This window comes from Stegostoma tigrinum, chromosome 2 (genome assembly GCF_030684315.1).
Source record: "Stegostoma tigrinum isolate sSteTig4 chromosome 2, sSteTig4.hap1, whole genome shotgun sequence".
Taxonomy (NCBI): Eukaryota; Metazoa; Chordata; class Chondrichthyes; order Orectolobiformes; family Stegostomatidae; genus Stegostoma; species Stegostoma tigrinum.
In genome coordinates, this window is record NC_081355.1 from 139,590,277 (window position 1) to 139,611,343 (window position 21,067).

General features: G+C 43.0%; 1 protein-coding gene across 5 annotated transcripts in view; it reads left to right on the forward strand.

Annotated features, from left to right (window-relative positions):
* ptprn2 (protein tyrosine phosphatase receptor type N2) overlaps positions 1 to 21,067 on the forward strand; it is a 949,211-nt gene that overhangs the window by 801,491 nt on the left and 126,653 nt on the right. For 4 of the 5 annotated variants that reach the window (XM_048556814.2, XM_048556833.2, XM_059639604.1 and 1 more), the window contains one exon: positions 18,716 to 18,910. The exons of the other annotated variant lie outside the window; for it this stretch is intronic. In XM_048556814.2, coding sequence (XP_048412771.1) covers positions 18,716 to 18,910 — 195 coding nt within the window. The remainder of the gene's footprint in view (positions 1 to 18,715; positions 18,911 to 21,067) is intronic. 5 annotated transcript variants of the gene reach the window in all.

The window sequence follows — 21,067 nt, forward strand, 5'->3', positions numbered from 1 at the left end:
TGCTCCTCTGACGCAGCTGGATCTGCTGTGTTCCTCCAGCTCCACACTGTGTTCGTTCTGGGGCCTTGGTTGCTTTGGCAACTAGGATTCTTGTTAGTTGGGAATTGGAGCAGGACCTTTTCCAGTTCCCCGTTGCATCGGTTAATGAAATTGCCCCTGACTGGAAGTTAAGTTTCAAACGGTGATCATACGTCCAAGATAACAAAGTGCGAAGCTAGATGAACATAGCAGGCTCCTGAGATGCTGCTTGGTCTACTGTGTTCATCTAGCTTCGCACTTTGTTATCTCGGATTCTCCAGTATCTGCAGTTCCCATTACTGGTGATCATAAGTCCACTTGGATTGAAGCGACAGAGCTGTAAAAAACAGTGAGAATCTGATGGATCAAATACCTGTGTATTTCCGAGCGCCACTGTCCCCACTTTCATATCAGTCGGAGCTGGATCAGCTGTGCCCATACTTTAACCTGGCAGCAACTGCAAAGTATAGCCAAAGTAGTGACCCACAACCATCATCTTATTCTTTAACAAATGGCAAATAAAGGGTTAAAATTTATCACTATACGATTTAAGCTATGCACCCTTTAAAAAACCAATCACACACACATGTTCAGTAATGAGATGAAAAGGAATGTTTGGCACAAATATTATCAGGGAAGAATATTGAAAATAAGAAACAAATTCTATAGATCAAAGCCGAGGCCACTAGAGTAGAATGAGTTAATTCTCACTGTGCTTTTGGTTTTTACTGATGATGACATGATGTTGTCCGCAGAGCAATGGTCCATTTTCCATTCAGTACCTGGTTGGTTGACATGAACATTTCCTTGAATCGGAATTCTTTCCCTGGATTTTCAAGGGTTTTTTTTGTCTTTTTCTCTTCAGTAAGAATGGGTAGACCTGTTTCTCGTCTACAGGCGTCTGGATGTCCCTGACCATACTGCACTCACAGGACTATGGAAGCTGTAGCTGGACAAATCTGAAGGCTGTGGGTTGGCAGTTAATCTCCTTAACATAAAGACTCCTCACCACTGTGGCTCATAAAGTACAGTATTACTGATCTGAAAAGTAACAATTTTGTGTAGCTGAAGTGTATACCAAACAATCACATTTAAATCACAAAAACTCTTGTACTTTTAGAGGGTACAAGTGTTGAAGCTCCTGTAATCCAAAAGGAAAATAAAAATATGGTCCATTACAGTAGCAAATGTTGACATCCAGTTTTTTTTTCACAGCAATTTACCCACAATTTGGTAACAACCAGATCATCTGTTTATGGGTTGTGGATAATTATTGACAAAGGCACCAGAAAGCCTCCCGTGATCTTCCTCAAATAGTATCATTGGTTTCTTTACATCCACCTGAAAATGCAGACATGGCCTCAAGTTAAAGTATCATCTTTAAAACAGTATCTCCAACTGTGCAGTGCTCTCTCAGTGCTCTCCTGGAGTTTTAGACTTGATTTTTGCGCTGAGGTCCTGAGGTGCAACTTAAATTTATCGACTTTCTGACTCTGCCTTCCTCCCTAATGACATTGTTGGTGTGTTGACACCAAATGGACTATCGTGCTTCAAGAAGGCAGTTTGGGGGGGCAGCTCGGTCTTGGCAGTCAATCTCGGCCCAGCAAGTGATGTCCATATTTTGCGAGTGAATTTTTAAAGAAGCTCAAAGGTAGAGTGCTGCTAATGGATGACCAAATGTGTCAGAGAAAAGGGGGCTTGAGGAATATCTTAAAGGAGAAGCTGACTACCTGACTTTTGTCAGGCTCAAAGACTTTGCTAGAATGAGATCAAGGGGTCTCCAGTGCGAGAGGTCAGATTTATTTTATTCATTTGTGTGATGTGGGTATCACTGGCTGTCCAGCATTTATTGCCCAACCCTAGTTGCCCCTGAGAAGATGGTGGTGAGCTGCTTTCTTGAACCATTGCAATCCACCTTCTCTGGGCTAACCCACAATGCTGTTTGGGAGGGAATTCCAGGATTTTGACCGAGCAACACCGAAGGAACAATGATAATTTTCGAAGTCAGGATGGTGAGCGGTTTGGAGGAGAACTTGCAGTTGGAGGTGTTCCCATGTGTCTACTGCCCCTGCCTTTCTAGATGGAAGTGGTTGTGCATTTGGAAGGTGCTGTATGAGGACTGTTGCTGTATTTTTCTTCACTCCTGGAACAAAAACAAAGTGTCAGGAAGTGATGTAAAATCATTTTTCGTGACTCTATAAAGGCTTAGTCTGCTGAGGAAGCGGCTTAACTTGAAGCATCAGCAGACACTGTGCAGTGAATGACGGGGTGGCAACCACTTTGGAGTTTGATTTTGCTTAGCAATAGAGCACTCTTTAGAGAGCCAGCCGAATAGGAGATGGGGGAAAGTGGCCAGATACAGTGAGCAACTCAATGGCTGTTCATCCACAAACCTTCAGAGCTCCACAAATGACGAAAAGCTTTCTGATGTCCCAACAATCTCCCAGGCAGTTGGACACTAATGGGCACCAGACATTTTGAATTTGATGAGAAAAACCTTTGAAAGTTTGCGACCCTGGCCACACATGCTATTCAACAACTTCCTGAAGGAACAGCAGGTTGGTTTCCCACTGCCTGCTGCCCTTTGAAATTTTCAGTCTGTCATGGAGTGATTTGAATCCCAAGGCACCCTCTAGGACCATAGTTCTGAAGACAATCAAATGGCTGTTTGAAAATTCAGCTCCTGAGTTTTTGTTGGCATCGGGGCACATAAGAATCATGGCTTTTGGGCCCAAAGGTGAGGGCGAATGAATTTCATGCTCAGAGAGTTTTAGAGATGGACTCCTTAGTCAATCTCCAAAGCTTTAGAAGGCAGGTGCATTTATAACCATCACGACTTGTAGAATAGAAATTTGGGTGAGGACAAGGCGTGCAAAGGGAGAGACAGCCATTAACATCCTCCTAGTGGCTGGCATAAGATCACACAAGGAAACAGCAAATAAGTGTAGGATGAGCCATTTGGCCTTCTCTGCTTGTACTACCATTCTATACAATTGTGGTTTATCTGATTTTAGCCTTAATTCCACTCTCCTGCCTGCTCCCCACCTCTGCCAAACCCTATAACCAGACCAAAAATCTTCCACACTCAGCATTGACTGACTCATTCAATTACCCAGTGTCCACTGAACTTCAGCGGAGAGAATTCTAAAGGCAAATGATCTTCTGAGAGGAAATATTTCTTAAATGAGATAACTCACATGTTTGATAATAAAATGTGAGGCTGGATGAACACAGCAGGCCCAGCAGCATCCCAGGAGCACAAAAGCTGACATTGCGGGATGAAGGGTCTAGGCCCGAAACATCAGCTTTTGTGCTCCTGGGATGCTGCTGGGCCTGCTGTGTTCATCCAGCCTCACATTTTATTATCTTGGATTCTCCAGCATCTGCAGTTCCCATTATCACTAACTCACATGTTTGTGTTAGTTTAGACTCCCCCAAAATATGTACACACCATGTAGTCCATTCCGGATCTCGTATGTTTCAATAAGATCATATGTCATTCTTCTCCAATCCAGTGGGTGTATAGGGCCCACCCTGAACAACCATTCCTCATATACAAACCCCTTTTATCCCAGGAGTCAGTCAAGTGAACTTCTGAATTGCTTCCATTGCAGTTATACCCTTTTGTAAACAAGGAGACTAATTCTTCACAGTTCTCTGGGTGTGGACTCAGAAACCTGGTACAGCTATAAAAAAAAACTTCCCTACTTTTATGCTTAATTTCCCTTGCAATAATTTTTTTTATTCATTGACAGGATTCAACATGGCTGGCTAGACCAGTATTTATTGCCAATCTCTAACTGCCCATAACATTGTTATGGGGCTGGAGTCAAATATAGGCCACGTTGGCACTTTCCTAAAGGACATTAATGAACAAAGTATGTTTTTCCAGCAATCAAAACTGGTTTCACGATCATCGTTAGACTCTTAATTACAGATTTTTTTAAAAATCAAATTTAAATTCCACCATCTGCCATGGCAGGATTTCAACGTGGATCCCCAGGACACTACCTGGGTCTCTGGTTTAACTGTCCAGCAATAATAACACTGGGCCATCACCTCCCTTAAAAGGCAAATATTCCATCAAGTCTTTAATATACTCCAGCATTCTCTGATACCTAACGCTGCTGATGTTAGGCTAACTAGTCTGTAACTCCCTGTTTTCTGTAGCCCTTTTTCAATAGTTGGCTTTCATCTATCACCTTCTAATCTGTAGGAACTGCTGTACAGTCTACAGAATTTTGGAAGATAACTTTCCATACATCCAATATTTCCAAGGCCACTTCCTTTGGTATTATCAGATGCAGATAATCAGACCTGGGTGATTTGTTTGCCTTTAAGCCCATGAATTTCCCTAGCACCATTTTCTTCTCGATGCCAATTTCTTTCAATTCTGCCTCTCATTAGACCCGTGGTTCCCTGAAATCTCAGGAACCTGTGTACTAACTTGTCATTATGTGAGACTCTGCCGTTGCTAATAGTACTGGGAGTGAATGACTACTGGTACATTCAACCTATCATACAGCCAATTTGAGATACAAGTGTGCCATTCTCCGGTGCAGCACAATCAGTGTAGCCACAGTGAAGACTGCCCTCCCTTCCCGTCACTGGGTCCGCTGTCACTAACTGGATACCTGTTCTTTGATTGACCTGAAGGTTAAACAGAGAACACAGCACTGTCAGCTCTGGATGATCAAAGTGGATCAAACTCAGATCAGGTCAGACAGAACAACTCAACTGTGCAAGGGAGAGGCAGAGTTGGGGTGCAAATGTCAAGAAACCAAATATGGAGGAGAAAAGAAAATGACTGACAAAGCAAGTGAGTTTTTAAAAATAGACGGTCAGTTTCCGAATAACTTTCATTGTTTTAGTGAAGTTGTGGTGGTTTTAGGACTGTTGTATAGTTCTGTCAAATAGCGAACACAGGCATGATAGGTTGGATGGTGAGTTCATATGTTGCGATATTCTATGAATCCTCAGTTGATAATTATTTATATGCTGTGATATTTTTCACATGGTGCTAAAATACATGAAACATAGGTCTTTGAATGCCAATCATGCACATGTTTGTAGTCATATAATATGTATTTATGCATTACTAAATACCATTCATGCAGACATTCCGATTAAACTTTACATGGGTTAGGAATAGAAATGTTGCAATATATTTACTTGTCTCTGAATACATTGCATTCAACCAGGCTGAAAAATATCAATACTTTGTTTGATTTGTGTTGTTACAAATGAACTAATTTGATTTATTTCTTCATGGGCTATAGTGACAGTACAAATGCCAGTGTTTATTGCTTCATCTCAAATTTCCCTTCATCATTTACAGTTCATGGAATGAAGGCACACCTACAGTGTGTTGTGGTGATAATGTTAGGATTTTGATGAATGGTGAGAAAGTCCCAATCAGGCTTGGAGGGGAATTTGGGGGGATGGTTTCCTGTCTACCTGCCCACGTTGTCCCTCTATATGTGGTAGAGGTTGCAGGTTTGGAAGGTGCTACCAAAGGAGAATTGGTGAGTATCTTCTGTGCGTCTTATAGATGGCACGTCCCGTGTGTTGGTGCTGGTGGGAATAAATGCTTAAGGTGGTGCGAAGGCTGCTTTGTTCTGGATGGTGTTAGGCTGTTTGAGTGTTGTTGGAGTTGCACTTGTCTGGAAAAGTCAGCTGTGTTCCATCATGGAAGAAAACTGATGGGACTACTCTGCAAAAAACGTTCTAACTTTGTGTGAGTTTTTTTTTACTTTGATTGGTAATGTCAATTGTGTGGAAGTAAACCAGCCGCTCAAAGCAATGGAAATGGAAATGAGGCCAACTATAAAATGATCAACTGACTCACTTTCACTCAGCCTCTCCCCAAAACTCCCCCTATGTGTGCCCATCTTAATAAAAACACATACAACCTAGAAAGAAACTGAGGTATCCATCTCAAATAATATCCACTTTGGTACAGTGCAAGGCATACCTACATCTTGAAATATGGTCCTCAGTCATTTAGCACCTGCAAAATATATTGTGACTGATTGAGTGAAATACCAGAAGCAGATGTGTTCATTTGGTGGCGTCACTCTGTTTTTTCGAAGTCTGTCGGTGGTAAAGGGAAGGGGAAATTGACAGAAGAAGTTCCACAGTGTGTTGAACAACAGGCCTAGAGACTCATAAGTTCTCTATGTATCTTTTTAAAATCTTTACTCGAACAAGCCAATTAGAATTGACATAAATCAGGCATCAGTTAGCCATTTCAAACAAAAGGGTCGATTTTACTTCGGGTCATTGTTATAATGAAGAGTGATTTCACACAGTTACAAGCCATCACCATGTTTCACACACAATCATGTGATTATGTGCAATTTTACAGACTCTCTTGCTTAGCCTCTGCTATGTAAGTTCCCATTTTTCCCACTCAAACATTTCAGCTCCTAAATCACTTTCAGCAGTGGCCATGTCCATCTGACATCCCGAGATATGGTTAAAACCAATAAGCCATACATCTGTACGATAACAAGGTGTAGAGCTGGATGAACATAGCAGGCCAAGTAGCATCAGAGGAGCAGGAAAGCTGACGTTTCGGGTCTGGACCCTTCTTCAGAAATGGGGGAGGGGAAGGGGGTTCTGAAATAAATAGGGAGAGAGGGGGAGGCGGATAGAAGATGGATACAGGAGAAGATAGTTGGAGAGAAGACAGACAGGTCATAGAGGCCAGGTTGGAGCCAGTAAAGGTGAATGTAGGTGGGGCGTTAGGGAGGGGATAGGTCAGTGCAGGGAGGATGGACAGGTCAAGGAGACGGGATGAGGTTAGTGGGTAGGAGATGGGAGTGGGGCTTGAGGTGGGTGGAATGGTAGGGAGGCGGGGTCGAGCTGGGCTGGTTTTGGGATGCGGTTGGGGGAGGGGAGATTTTGAAGCTTCTGAAGTCCACATTGATTCCCTTGGGCTGCAGGGTTCCCAAGCAAAATATGAGGTGCTGTTCCTGCAGCCTTCGGATGACATCGTTGTGGTATTGCAGGAGGCCCAGAATGGACATGTCATCCAAGAAGTGGGAGGGGGAGTTGAAATGGTTCGCAACTGGGAGTTACAGTTATTTGTTGCGCAATGCTGCTTGGCCTGTTGTGTTCATTCAGCTCTACACCTTGTTGTCTCAGATTCTCCAGCATCAGCAGTTCCTACTGTCTCTATACATCTGTGAGCACTCTTTCATTCAGGTCATGACAATTCTGATCCATTAAACATGGGATCTGGCAACAATGACTCATATAATCCATATTGTGCAGACAGAGGCCATTCAGCCCATTGCATCTGCACCAATCCGCCATACAGCCTCACATCAACACCACCCCCTCATCCTATCCCTGGAACCCTGCATTCCCCACGGCTAATCCACCTAACCTGCATACCGCAGGGTAATTTTGCATGGCCAATCCACTTAATCTGCACATCTTTGAACTGGGGGGGGGGGGGGGGGGGTGGTGGGGGGGGGGGGGGGGGCGGTGGGGGGAACCACAGCACCCAGCACGAACCAACGTTGACATGTGGAGAACAAGCAAATTCCACACAGATAGTCACTCAAGGCTGGAATCGAACCTAGGCCCCGGTGCTGTGACGGCTCTGCCACCACGCTACTAATCGACACTTCCTTAACATTTCTGTCTTTATTTCTGTGCTCTTTCCAACTGTATACAGACACCAGTAACACAGTCGCTCACTCTATTCTCAGATATTTGCTTCAAAACTGAGATCTGGCTGAAAACTGCCTTGCATAAAATTGTTCCATTTGGAGATAATCTTGCTGTATCTCATACAAATTCTCATTGAGTTCTGATTGGCCAAAGATAAAGTACAGACTGACACATTGGCGCAACATCGAGGGCTGAAGGTCCTGTTCTGTGCTGTATTGTTCTATGTTCTATGTTAACCATAATGCAATTAGCTTTCTGTTTACATGAGTTGAGCAAATGCTGGCAAATGGGACTAGATTAATTTATGATATCTGGCCAGCATGGTCGAGTTGGACTGAAGGGTCTGTTTCCCTGCTGTATAATTCTATGACTCTGTGTCAAATCACATGTCCCAACTCCCCGAAAGAAAGAAACCTATATTGGAAAAGAATTTCTCACAACCTTTCCAAGGACAACATCTTTTAACACTTTAACAACTATATTATCCCATAATGTGCAGGTAATGGTTTCCCTCAGTCACATTTTGCAATTAAACTCTTTGTATTGGCGGTAGCATAAGGCTTAACTTGCAACAAAACCAACCAGATGTAGCAGTTAAGCAACTCGTATGAGTTCCTAGATCCCCAGTGCTCTGCCAAGCAAATGGTTGTTTTCCAACTTGTTAATACATTTTCTTTCAATTAACTTGGGATCTCCTTTCCCATTCTCAGCAAACTTTCCAATTTTCCCACATCCTTGGCTAAAAGGTTGTATATAACTTTGCATTCCTCGTGTTGTCTTTTCAAAAACTATTAATCAGATTGTGTAGTCTGGAGATGGGTCTCGGCCCGAAACGTTAGCTTTTGTGCTCCTAAGATACTGTTTGGCCTGCTGTGGTCATCCAGCCCCACACTTTGTTATATAGTATTTGTGATGGGTTGAATGGGATGTTGAGTTTGATTAACTTTGGCATGAACAACATTGCTGATTGCCAGCAATTCATCAGATATTTGGACACTGGCTGTTACAAACTGGAACTTAAGGAGAAACACACTCTTATCCTGCTCCTTTCCCAGCTTTTCCTCAAAGTCAGATACCAACTGACACCCTGGAGTTCCTATGGTGCTAGCTTTGGAGCTTTGTTTTATTTTAAATCAGCTCTAAACCAGTCTAGTAAAGCTTTAATGTCTGATTTTCCTTTTCATTGCTGCCTGTTGGTTTTTTAATCTGCATATCTCTGGCAAAATCGCCAGTCAGTCAAGCATCTGAATTGCTGTGAAGGACAATTGAATTCACTCCATCACTGTTTCAGATTATTCTTAGCCCAAGGTTTGTTTCTGAGATCAAACTCTTTCCCAAGAGAAACACATTTAAAGCTGCCGCCTTTTGAATCATAATATCATAAGAAATATGTGACAGGAGCAGGCCATTTGACCCAGTGAATATATTCACCTGATTATGCCTGATCTGATTGTGGCTTTAACTCTACGTTTGCGCCAAGAGTTTCATTTTTGTCATGATTAAGATCCACTTTAGCTGCTTTAAGAATTTTATTTGTGTTGTTTTGATATTCAGCTGAGAAGTTTGATAATCATTTTCACAATTCACAAATACTCCTAATAAACTCCCAGTTCGCCACATTACTGAACAAGAGCTTTGTCCATTTCCATTTTGGTAAAAGTGGCCATTTCCACCTTCTGAGGTTTTAATTTCCATTCCAGCACCCATATCTGGCCTTGCAGCTTTACACTGTCAGCTCTGTACTCAGCTTTTTCACTTCTCATCGGTCTTCCCCTTGTCTCGTCTTGCACAGGCTGGTCAGAAGCTCCCATCCTGAGGTACAAGTTCAGCGATGGGCCTGGAAATGAGCATCACATCTTTTCAGAAGTGGATCAGTTTTGCCATGCAATATTGTGGTTGTCAGTTCTTTACTTGCCCGTGCACGAGCTGCACAGTGAATCTTATGGGCGTGGGGACAAAGAAACTGACACCACACCGTCACCATAAGCGGTCAAGATCGAGCACCATATTTAAAGGGCATCCAGACACGTGCAACTCGTCTCTGCCTAGCAAGAAAGTTACCTCACTGCTCTGCAAATAAAAGATAGTGTGAACTGCTCCTGACATCAGGATCAGCCTTGACAAACTTCCCATGAACCCCACCATAACCCATGTTGCTCAGACCCCTATAAGATTCTACTTTACTTTCGTCTCAGTCGCAGAATTCAAAAAGGCTCAATTCTGTTTTCCTTTCAAATTTCTAAAATTCTCTCTACAGGCTTTTGATCCAAATTCATAGGCATTGGCAACTGCAAACGTTAGTTTGTCATAGTCAGCTGATTGCACTTTTAAAAAAATTGAGTACGAGTTTGCACATTCTCCCTGTGTCTGGGTGGGTTTCCTCCCGGTGCTCCGGCTTCCTCCCACAGTCCAACGATGTGCAGGTTAGGTGGATTGGCCATGCTAAATTGCCCGTAGAGTTCAGGGATGTGTAGTTTAGGTGGGCTATAAGGGGATAGATCTGGGTGGGATGCTCCAAGGGTTGGTGTGAACTTGATGGGCCAAACGGCTTGTTCCCACACTGTAGAGATTCTATATGAATGTGAAATATGAATATCTCCAAATCTGTTCCAATGAATTAGAAACTTTGTGGGGCCATAACTAATCTTCTTCATGCCATTTCAGTTTGCTGACAGCTTTTTCAATGACCCAAGGTATATTTTTTGCCTTCCTCATTAAATGTAGGCATCACACCAATATTCCTTAATAAAACAAAATAGAACATAGAACAGTACAGCACAGAACAGGCCCATCAGCCCACGATGTTGTGCCGACCCTTGATCCTCATGTATGCACCCTCAAATTTCTGTGACCATATGCATGTCCAGCAGTCTCTTAAATGTCCCCAATGACCTTGCTTCCACAACTGCTGCTGGCAACGCATTCCATGCTCTCACAACTCTCTGTATAGAGAACCTGCCTCTGACATCCCCTCTATAATTTCCTCCAGCCAGCTTAGAACTATGACCCCTTGTGTTAGCCTTTTCTGCCCTGGGAAACAGTCTCTGTCTATCAACTCTATCTATGCCTCTCATTATCTCGTATACCTCAATTAGGTCCCCTCTCCTCCTCCTTTTCTCCAATGAAAAGAGTCCGAGCTCAGTCAACCTCTCTTCATAAGATAAGCCCTCCAGTCCAGGCAGCATCCTGGTAAACCTCCTCTGAACCCTCTCCAAAGCATCCACATCTTTCCTATAATAGGGCGACCAGAACTGGACGCAGTATTCCAAGTGCGGTCTAACCAAAGTTTTATAGAGCTGCAACAAGGTCTCACGACTCTTAAACTCGATCCCCCTGTTAATGAAAGCCAAAACACCATATGCTTTCTTAACAACCCTGTCCACTTGGGTGGCCATTTTAAGGGATCTATGTATCTGCACACCAAGATCCCTCTGTTCTTCCACACTGCCAAGAATCCTATCCTTAATCCTGTACTCAGCTTTTAAATTCGACCTTCCAAAATGCATCACCTCGCATTTATCCAGGTTGAACTCCATCTGCCACCTCTCAGCCCATCTCTGCATCCTGTCAATGTCCCACTGCAGCCTACAACAGCCCTCTATACTGTCAACGACACCTCCAACCTTCGTGTCGTCTGCAAACTTGCTGACCCATCCTTCGATCCCCTCATCCAAGTCATTAATAATAATTACAAACAGTAGAGGCCCAAGGACAGAGCCCTGTGGAACACCACTCACCACTGACTTCCAGGCAGAATATTTTCCTTCTACTACCACTCGCTGTCTTCTGTCAGCCAGCCAATTCTGTATCCAGACAGCTAAGTTCCCCTGTATCCCATTCCACCTGACCTTCTGAATGAGCCTACCATGGGGAACCTTATCAAATGCCTTGCTGAAGTCCATATACACCACATCCACAGCTCGACCCTCATCAACTTTTCTAGTCACATCCTCAAAGAACTCGATAAGGTTTGTGAGGCATGACCTGCCCCTCACAAAGCCGTGTTGACTGCATTTAATCAAGCCATGCTCTTCCAGATGGTCATAAATCCTATCCCTCAGAATCCTTTCTAACACCTTGCAGGCGACAGACGTGAGACTTGCTGGTCTGTAATTGCAGGGGATTTCCCTATTTCCTTTCTTGAAGAGAGGAATTACATTTGCCTCTCTCCAGTCCTCACGTACGACTCCAGTGGAGAGCGAGGATGCAAGGATCTTCGCAAGTGGCAAAGCAATTGCATTTCTCGTTTCCGAAAGCAGCCGAGGACAAATCTGGTCCAGGCCTGGCGACTTGTCAATCTTAATGTTTGACAAGATTTTCAGCGCACCAGCTTCCTCTATCTCTATCCATTCCAGCATGCACACCTGCTCTTCAAAGGTTTCATTCACTACAAAGTTTGTTTCTTTCGTAAAGACAGAAGCAAAAAACTCATTTAGGGCTTCCCCTACCTCCTCAGACTCCACACACAAGTTCCCTATGCTATCCCTAATCGGCCCTACTCTTTCTTTGACCATTCTCTTATTCCTCACATAAGTGCAAAATGCCTTTGTGTTCTCCCTAATCCGTTCTGCCAAGCCTTTCTCGTGCCCCCTCCTGGCTCTCCTCAGACCATTTTTGAGCTCTTTCCTCGCCTGCCTGTCATCCTCTAGAGCTGAGCTAGACCCTAGCTTCCTCCACCTTATGTAAGCTACCTTCTTCCTTCTGACGAGAAGCTCCACCGCTCTCGTCATCCAAGGTTCCTTTATCTTACCCCTTCTTGCCTGTCTCAGAGGGACATATTTATTCATCACTCGCAACAACTGTTCCTTAAACAGTCTCCACATGTCTATAGTGCCCTTACCATGGAACAATTGCTCCCAGTCCATGCTTCCTAACTCATGTCTAATCGCGTCACAGTTTCCTCTTCCCCAATTAAATATCCTCCCATTTTGCCTAATCCTCTCCTTCTCCATAGCTTTGTAGAATGTGAGGCAGTTATGGTCACTATCACCAAAATGCTCTCCCACCACAAGATCTGATACCTGCCCCGGCTCGTTTCCGAGCACCAAGTCTAGAATGGCCTCTCCCCTCGTCGGCCTGTCAACGTACTGAGTTAGGAAACCCTCCTGAACACACCTTACAAAAACAGCTCCATTCAAATCTTCTGCTTGAAGGAGGTTCCAATCAATATTGGGAAAATACATGCTTTTGAGTCTTCAAGATCCTTTCCTTTCCTTTCCTGTCCAGCGCACAAGCCTTGAGCCTTCATCTTCCGATTCTAATACAGGCCACTAAATCGTAGAGATCTACAACTCAGAAAAAGCCCTTTGGTCCATCAGGAGCACGCAACCAAAAACAACCACCTAACTATTCTAATCTGATTTTCCAGCATTTGGCACATAACCTTGTATGCTTTAGCATTCCAAGTGCACACCTAAATACTTCTTAAATGTTATGAGGGTTTCTGCCTCTATCACCCCGATTGGCAGTGAATTTTAGATTCCCACTACTTTTCTTTCAAATGCAAGTTTCAAGTATTTTCATTCCAATTTTCTGTCTTTGTCTCTTTTCTCTCTTTGTAGCTTCATCCACTCTTTCTGTTAACAGACTTCTGCTCATTCAACCTGAACATTTGTAGGAAAATCCTTTCTTCCTGAAGTTTCAAGTGCTGTGTCATATCTCTGTTTTCCAGATTCTGACTTCATTCAACAATTAATTCCAATGCCATTGCCATCAAATTAACTTCTGTTATTTGTTCCAGGGCACCAAGAATTAAAGCCATTCTCTCCCAAAAGTTTCTGAGCAATAAAGTGGCCATGATCAATTCCCCTGAATAGAGCCAAAGTACATGTGAAATCTTGGGTTTGTTAAAATATTGTACCAGTTTTCCTGTCTCAGTAATTTTAGACCCAGATGATCCCAGACAAATACCTTGTATATAATACAAGTCAATACAATACAGGAACAGGCCCTTCAGCCCACCAAGCCTGCACTGGTTCAAATCCTTATTTAGATCTGTGACTTATTGCCCATGTAAAGTCTTTGTCCCTCCATTCGCCTCCCATTCATACAAAAGAATCTCCAACAAGCCAGCAGTAAGTAAACTGGTTCCCAAGATTTCAGTTTCAAAACTTTGACCAGAATGAAGCAACTGAAATCAACGTGTTACAAACACTAATTAACACGCAAAAGACATTTCAGACAAGTAACTAGACATTACAACCAAGATAGGCTTCATGGAATTACAAGCTGTCACATTACCTCCCACACAATCGTGGGAGCAGGTTTGCTTTCTTGGCTTCCACTATGTAGGACCATCGCCATACCACTTAATTGTTTTGGTTCTTGAGACACACTCACTGGTAGCCATGAGCATTTGATAAGCCCGGACATATTTAACACTGACAAGACACTGTGGGGATAGCGAACCCAATGAGGCAGTGAGGGAGGTCCCCAGCATCTGTGGCAGCAGCGGGAGCATACACCCCAAGAGAGCAGGCCACATCAGTGGAGATCGGGCCCCTGTAGGGCGTGCAAGCCCGGCATGGCTAAGCACTTAAGAAAGACTGTTGAAATTTTATTTTTATTTATTTCTTTGTTTTCCTACTTAATATTAAGAAGGACTGTAACATTTAACATTTAACTTTGTTTCTTTATTTTTATACTTTGTACCTAAGATTCTGTACCTAGATACTGTTGTACCTGAGATGATGCTGAAAATGATGACATTGTACACCTCTCACTGTACTCATGTATTCTTATATTTGAGTACATGTGACAGTGAAATTTAATTCTAATTCTAATCTATGAATGGTCTGTCACTCAGATCACAACAATCTTATGGCTTGGACTCTCCAGAGACCCCTTTAAATTAGTCCTTTCAACATTGACTCCAGCAACACTGAAACAGCAATAATGGGTCTTGTCTAATCCACAAACTCTTGCCTTTCCTATCTTTTGTTGTCTGTTCTTTCCAACTGTATATAACGTGCATTGTACTACAACGTCTACTCTCAGAGACGTGCTTCAATGTCAGGTTGTCCAAAAACTGTCAAAGAGAAAATAAAAATCCAAAACTTTACAAATAGCTTTCCATTTCCCCTTTACTTCTGAACGTAATCTCAAATCACATGGGCATTTCTTGAATCCTAATTATGCCAAAATCAGCGAACCAATTAACCCATTTTCAGAATTACCCACCAGTCCCCTTTAGTCTTAAAGGGGTCTTTGCAAAAGGAGAGGCCACAAACATTTGCCTGCACATGGCCATCATAGGAGGGCTGGGAAGAATGATCAAACCACTGTGGGGATGGGGATGTGAGGCAGAGAATAAAAGGATTAACACAACCCATGTTGTATTCTTCCAATAATCTTTTTGCCTGTGAGAATGAGAAAGAATGTCTTGTCCAGAAAATAACAGCCAGGCCAGGAATGACACTCTGGATAAGACTGAGAATGTTTTAAAGTCAGTTAAACATGTTATGCATAAATAGTTTTGCTTGTTCTATCTAGAGTCAGAGTTTAGAGAGATTTAAAGGGAAATTATGTGCTGGTCCCAGCTCGACATAGCCTTCAAAGTGCAGAATCAGAACTGCTGGTTTCATGCTCCCTGTTTTCATCTTCGGGTTCTGGTGCCTGGGCAGACTGGCTGTCTTAAGCCAGTGGCTGAGGGGTGACCTTACAGAGGTTTGTAAAATCATCAGGGGCATGGATAGGGTAAATAGCCAAGGTCTTTTTCCCAAGGTGGGGGAATCCAAAACTAGACATAGGTTTAGGGTGAGAAGAGACAGATTTAAGAGGGACTTAAGGGCAACTTTTTCACATAGAGGGTGATGCATGTATGGAATGAGTTGCCAGAGGAAGTGGTGGAGGCTGGAACAATTACAGCATTTAAAAGACATCTGGATGGGGAGACGAATAGGAAGGGTTTAGAGGGATATGGGCTAAATGCTGGCAAATGAGACTAGGTTGATTTAGGATATCTGGTCGGCATAGGATGAGTTGGACCGAAGAGTGTATTTGCATGCGTGCAACTCTGACTCTATGACTGTATGAAATCAGAAGAAGATAATTAGTGTGAGTATTGATTTCGGGTGGAATAGGAAGAAGGGGTTCATGGTCATATCACAACAACAACTTACATTTATGAAGTGCCTTTAATGTCACCCGAGGTGCTTTGCAGGAATATTATAAAGTAAAACGAAAACCACCAAAGATGATGTTGGGTCAAACGACCAAAAGTGGTAGGCTTTAAAGAATGTCAGAAGGGAGGAAAGAAGGTAGAAATTCAGAGAGGTTTGGGGAAGGCATTCTAGAACTTGAACACTTGGCAACTAAAGGCATCGTCACCAATAGTGAATAATGAGATTTAGATTGGTGAGAACAGGATGATAAATGATCCAGGGAGTTTGACCAAATTAATGTAAAGGCATTAGAGCTTTGGTTAACTTTGAAATTCTGGTGTATTGGAAGTCAGGAGTACACTGGAATAGTTCAGTCCAGGCTAACAAAGGCACAGATACGAGTTTCAGCAGCATAACTTTGGCACGAACATGTGCAGGACCCCCGGGACAATGTTGAACAGTGGCGATTGGAGGAGCAGAGAGGGTGAAATATATGGAGAGGGGAAGATGAATTTTTGAAGCTGTTTCAGATTTAGTAATATCAATTCTGCATTAATTTTTTCCATATTTTACCTTTTATATAACGTATTTAAAAATTTATTCTGTAATTCAAGGACATTATCCAACTTTTACTGTACTGAGGTACAAATGACAATATACTAAATAAATGTAAATAAAACTAAAGTTCATCTAGGAGTCAAATATTATATCAAGATTGCCAAGGGGCTGGTGTGCTCACTGATTCATACCCCATCAACTGCTTGCTCAGCGTGTCAGATAGTTAGCTGAGTGTTTGCCAGGGGCCAAGAAGGATCTTAGACAGGACTGTGTCATCATCTGCATTTTTCTTCATGATGTTGGCTGCACCAGGCCTTGTTGAATCTGCCCCCTTGCTTCTGTGAGGCATCTCCTCCATAGGGAACAGCAGAAGCAATTGTCCCTGTTAGCCACAGGTTCAGCTCAGCTACTTTGGCTTGCATGCCATTTCACCCTGCACAAGAAAAGGCAAAATATTCGAGCTTGTATAGCAATGTATTATTAATTAACTGGAGGTGTGTGGAAGCAATGAGAGGTGAATGTGAGGCAAGTAGTATTGGTAGGTTTGTGAGGTTACGTTAAACTTCCACCTGGATATTAGGCACGAGCCCTGAGGACCAGGAAGGGCTGCTGGGTGAGAGATAGGGATCTGATGTATTGGGCAGCAGGAGATGCTCATGTTGTGATGGATGGGAGACTAGATTAGATTCCCTACAGTGTGGAAACAGGCCCTTCGGCCCAACAAGTCCACACCACCCCTTGGGGCATCCCACCCAGACCCATCCCCCTATAACCCACACACCCCTGAACCTCTATGGGCAATTTAGCATGGCCAATCCACCTAGCCCGCACATCTTTGGACTGTGGGAGGAAACCCATGCAGACATGGGGAGAACGTGCAAACTCCGCACAGACAGTTACCCAAGGCTCAGAATCGAACCCAGGTCCCTGGCGTTGTGAAGCTGCAGTGCTAACCACTGAGCCACCGTGCCACCATAGATGGCATATATAGATGTCACATGCAAATGCATTCACTGACCATGGCTTTCAGTAGCCCTCCTCTGAGGTCCCTTTTGTTTTGTTCATTAACGAGATGAGAGTGTCACTGGTTAGGCAGCATTTATTGCCCATCCCCAATTGCCCAGAGTTCTGCTCAGAGTCAACCACATTGCTGTGGGTCTGGAGTAACATGTAGGCCAGATCAGGGAAGGTTGACATCTTCCTTCCCTAAAAGGGATAAATGAACCAGATGAGTTTTTCCAACAATTGACAATGGATTCAAGGTCATGATTAGGTTCTAAATTTTTTTAAAATTAAATTCAAATTCCACCACCTGCTGTGGCAGGATTCAAACCTGGATCCCGCTGAACATTATCTGGGCTCTGGATTAACATCACCTCCCCGTTTCCCAGCGTTTGGAGTTGACCACTCTTGGAGTCCTGCTCCTGATCATTTCTGAGGGTGATCTTTTGGCACCTGGAGGACAACCCCCAACCCCCCTCCCTACAGCCCACGCCACCCCACACCATCACAGTATCTCTTCCCTCACCTACCTGAATCCAACACTACATCTGCCTTTCTGGCATTCTTTCTTAGCATTTCATTTTGAAATAACTTGCATTACAGCAACATGTTTGAGTACATTTTCTGTTTAAGATGCGGCCTATCTATAGGAGGAAGAAGCTGGCTGTACCACATGGCCTGTGGGCAATGCTGCCTGGCCCTCCTGCTGTATAAAGGAGCTGCAGAAAGCATTGAGGAACAAATAGTAACGTAGGAACCCACCAGACCAAACACCACAAATCATGCCAATGAGGAGGAGGCACAAAATGTGTATTTTTCCATTCCACACAGACTAAAGTGTTAGCCCACAACAACAACAAAAACAAACTGCTGGAAAAGCTCAGCAGGTCTGGCAGCATCCGTGAAGGAGAAAACAGAATTAATGTTTAGGGTCCAGTGACCATTCCTCAGAACTAAAGTGTTAGCCCTGTGCCCATCTGTTGCTTGACTTGATGAGTCTTGTCCAGTGTTTTCTATTTTTACTTCACATTATATGAGGAAGACCAGTCAGGAACTGAACGTCGTTGGTTTGATGTTCTAGATATGCAGGCACTTGATGACTGTGTTGCAGCGTGACTTCTAGACGTGAGCCAAACACTGAGGAAATGGAAGAGAAAACTGCTGATTAATGGCCAATGGTTCTCTCCAGTTTCCCATTCAGACCCGAGCAAGACTGTATTGAAAGTAGAGATGGGATTCCACACTCCACGTTCCCCCCCCCCCCCCCCCCCAACCATACCCCCACCCACTAACCCTAGTGGCTGCTGTTGGATTGACTCCACTTGTTCTTTCTCTCTCTCTGTCTAACCTAGGAGCTTTGCCGCCAGCGTATGGCTGTCAAGACATCAGAGCGTCCGGAGACCGCTCACGCCTCTCGCGTCAATAGCGTCTCCTCTCAGTTCAGTGATGGCCCACAGCCCAGTCCTTCTACACGGAGTAGCACCTCTTCGTGGTGTGAGGAGCCGGTTCAGTCTAACATGGACATCTCCACTGGACACATGATACTGGTAATCTCTCACCCTGAACCCACTCTTTTTTCTCCTATCCTTGCTCACAACCTTTCTGAGGAATATTTGACACGGGATGGTGGTTCTTGGAGAAGATAAGCCCCTTCCCTTCTTGAAAACTGCGCAAGAGAAGTAAATTGTGCAATATTAACCATGCACTGATGGGCAGAGAATAGACTAGAGTAGCAATTTATTGTCACTTGTATTTATGAAAATATGGTGAGATGTGTATAAGTCACCACAATTCCATGCTGTTTTAATCACAGAAATGATAAATTATATGCAGTGTTATAATTGGATAACGAAAAGTTAAAGCATTTGATGTAAAACACAGTGATATTTCTGCACAGAAACTCCAAAATTGATCTCTCCCCCTAGCTCAGCATAGCAAGGCACAGTAAGCAGTTTTAGCCACAAAGCATCTGCTGAAAAGCAAAACCTGTATCTCATTTTAAGCAGCAGATCAGTCACCAGTAAATATTTGAAACAAAAACAAAGCTGCTCAAAAAGCTCATAGGCCTGGCAGCTTCTGTGAAGAAAGAAACAGAGTTAACATTTCGGGTCCGGTGACCCTTCCTCAGAACAGGGTCATTGGACCCGAAACGTTAACTATGTTTTCTCCTTCACAGATGCTGCCAGACCTGCTGAGCTTTTCCAGCAACTTTGTTTTTGTTACTGATTTACAGCATCTGCAGTTCTTTTGGCTTTTACCAGTAAGTATTTGTTTTGTTGCCAGTCAGAAAATAATCCTGACCATTTTGTTTCTAAGGTTCTCGGCTCCTCTGTACTGTTGAAGTGTCATTTCCAAAAACCGGATAATATGAGAGAATCTTACAGCACAGAATGAAGCCCCCTTCAGCCCATAATATCTATGTTTGCTCTTTGAAAGAGTGTTTTTTTAATTTTCTCTCCTTCAAGCACTTATCCATGTGTCCTTTCTAAAATTAAAATTAAATCTGCTTCATCTACCCTTCCTGTTGGTACATTCCAAATCATAAGAAGCGCATTTAAAAAAAAACTCTTCATCTCAGCACTGGCGTGGTGGTCAATTACGTTGTACCAGTTTCCCCGATTACTAACCCTTTCAGACAGTGGAAAGACTTTCTCCAAATCAGTGTTTCAAAACATAGCACTTTGATTCAGATGGGAAGAATTAGTCTTGAACATTATAAAGGTGATGCGCGTGTTAATAAATTTAAGAAAAACATGTTCGTGCCTCATTGACAGCATCCTGAAAATTATTAGTTCCAGAGATCAAGTAAATTGTGAACAAAACCCGGAAACAAAAACGTAGATGAACAAAGGACAATTAAACATCTGCACTAATTATATACATAGATTTCTCATGTATAATTAAAAGATTTCAGATTTCTAAACAATGGATGAAAGCACTGAACGCTGAGTGACATTCTTCTGTGTATAGTTTTAAACATGCTGAATTCTCAATGATAATATATTCTTTTTTATTCAGTCATGGAATGTTGGGCCAGTGTTTATTGCCTGTGCCTAGTTGCCCTTGAGAAGGTGGAGATGAATTGCCTTCTTGAACTGCTGCAGTTCATGTGCTGCAGGTTGACCCACAATGCCCTTAGGGAAGGAATTCCAGGATTTTGACCCAGTGACAGAGAAAGAATGACAATATATTTCCAAGTCAGGATGAAGAGTAGCTTGGAGGGGAATTTGAGAACTTGCAGATGGCGGTTTTCTCCTACAAGTACTGATTTACTTCCGCTGAACTCAAGTGATATTGCTCTGGCTATTTGTTTCAGTACAGTAAGCTCAGAATGATATTTTCCTGTGTGGAGATGTTAATAGACTGAGCACTGACTTACATTCCATCTTTACAGATTTTTATACACCCAGGTCTGTGTGATGTTAATCCTGTAATACACTTAGCAACACTGACTTTCTCCTGTTTTGGTTTAAGCATTTGCGACCACCTTTGGTCTAAATGCAATGATCCTTGAACACTACCTTCCTGTTTAAATACACTTATAGTTGCATTAGAGTCTAATGATAATATATTTAAGTAACAATGCTGTGAGAGAGATTTTCCTGTTTATAAGCTTAAGCCCACTGAGACCTAACATGTGTTTTTAATGCATAGATTTGAAAGTACTGAGCTCTGAGTGATATTTTCCTGCCTACTGATTTTGG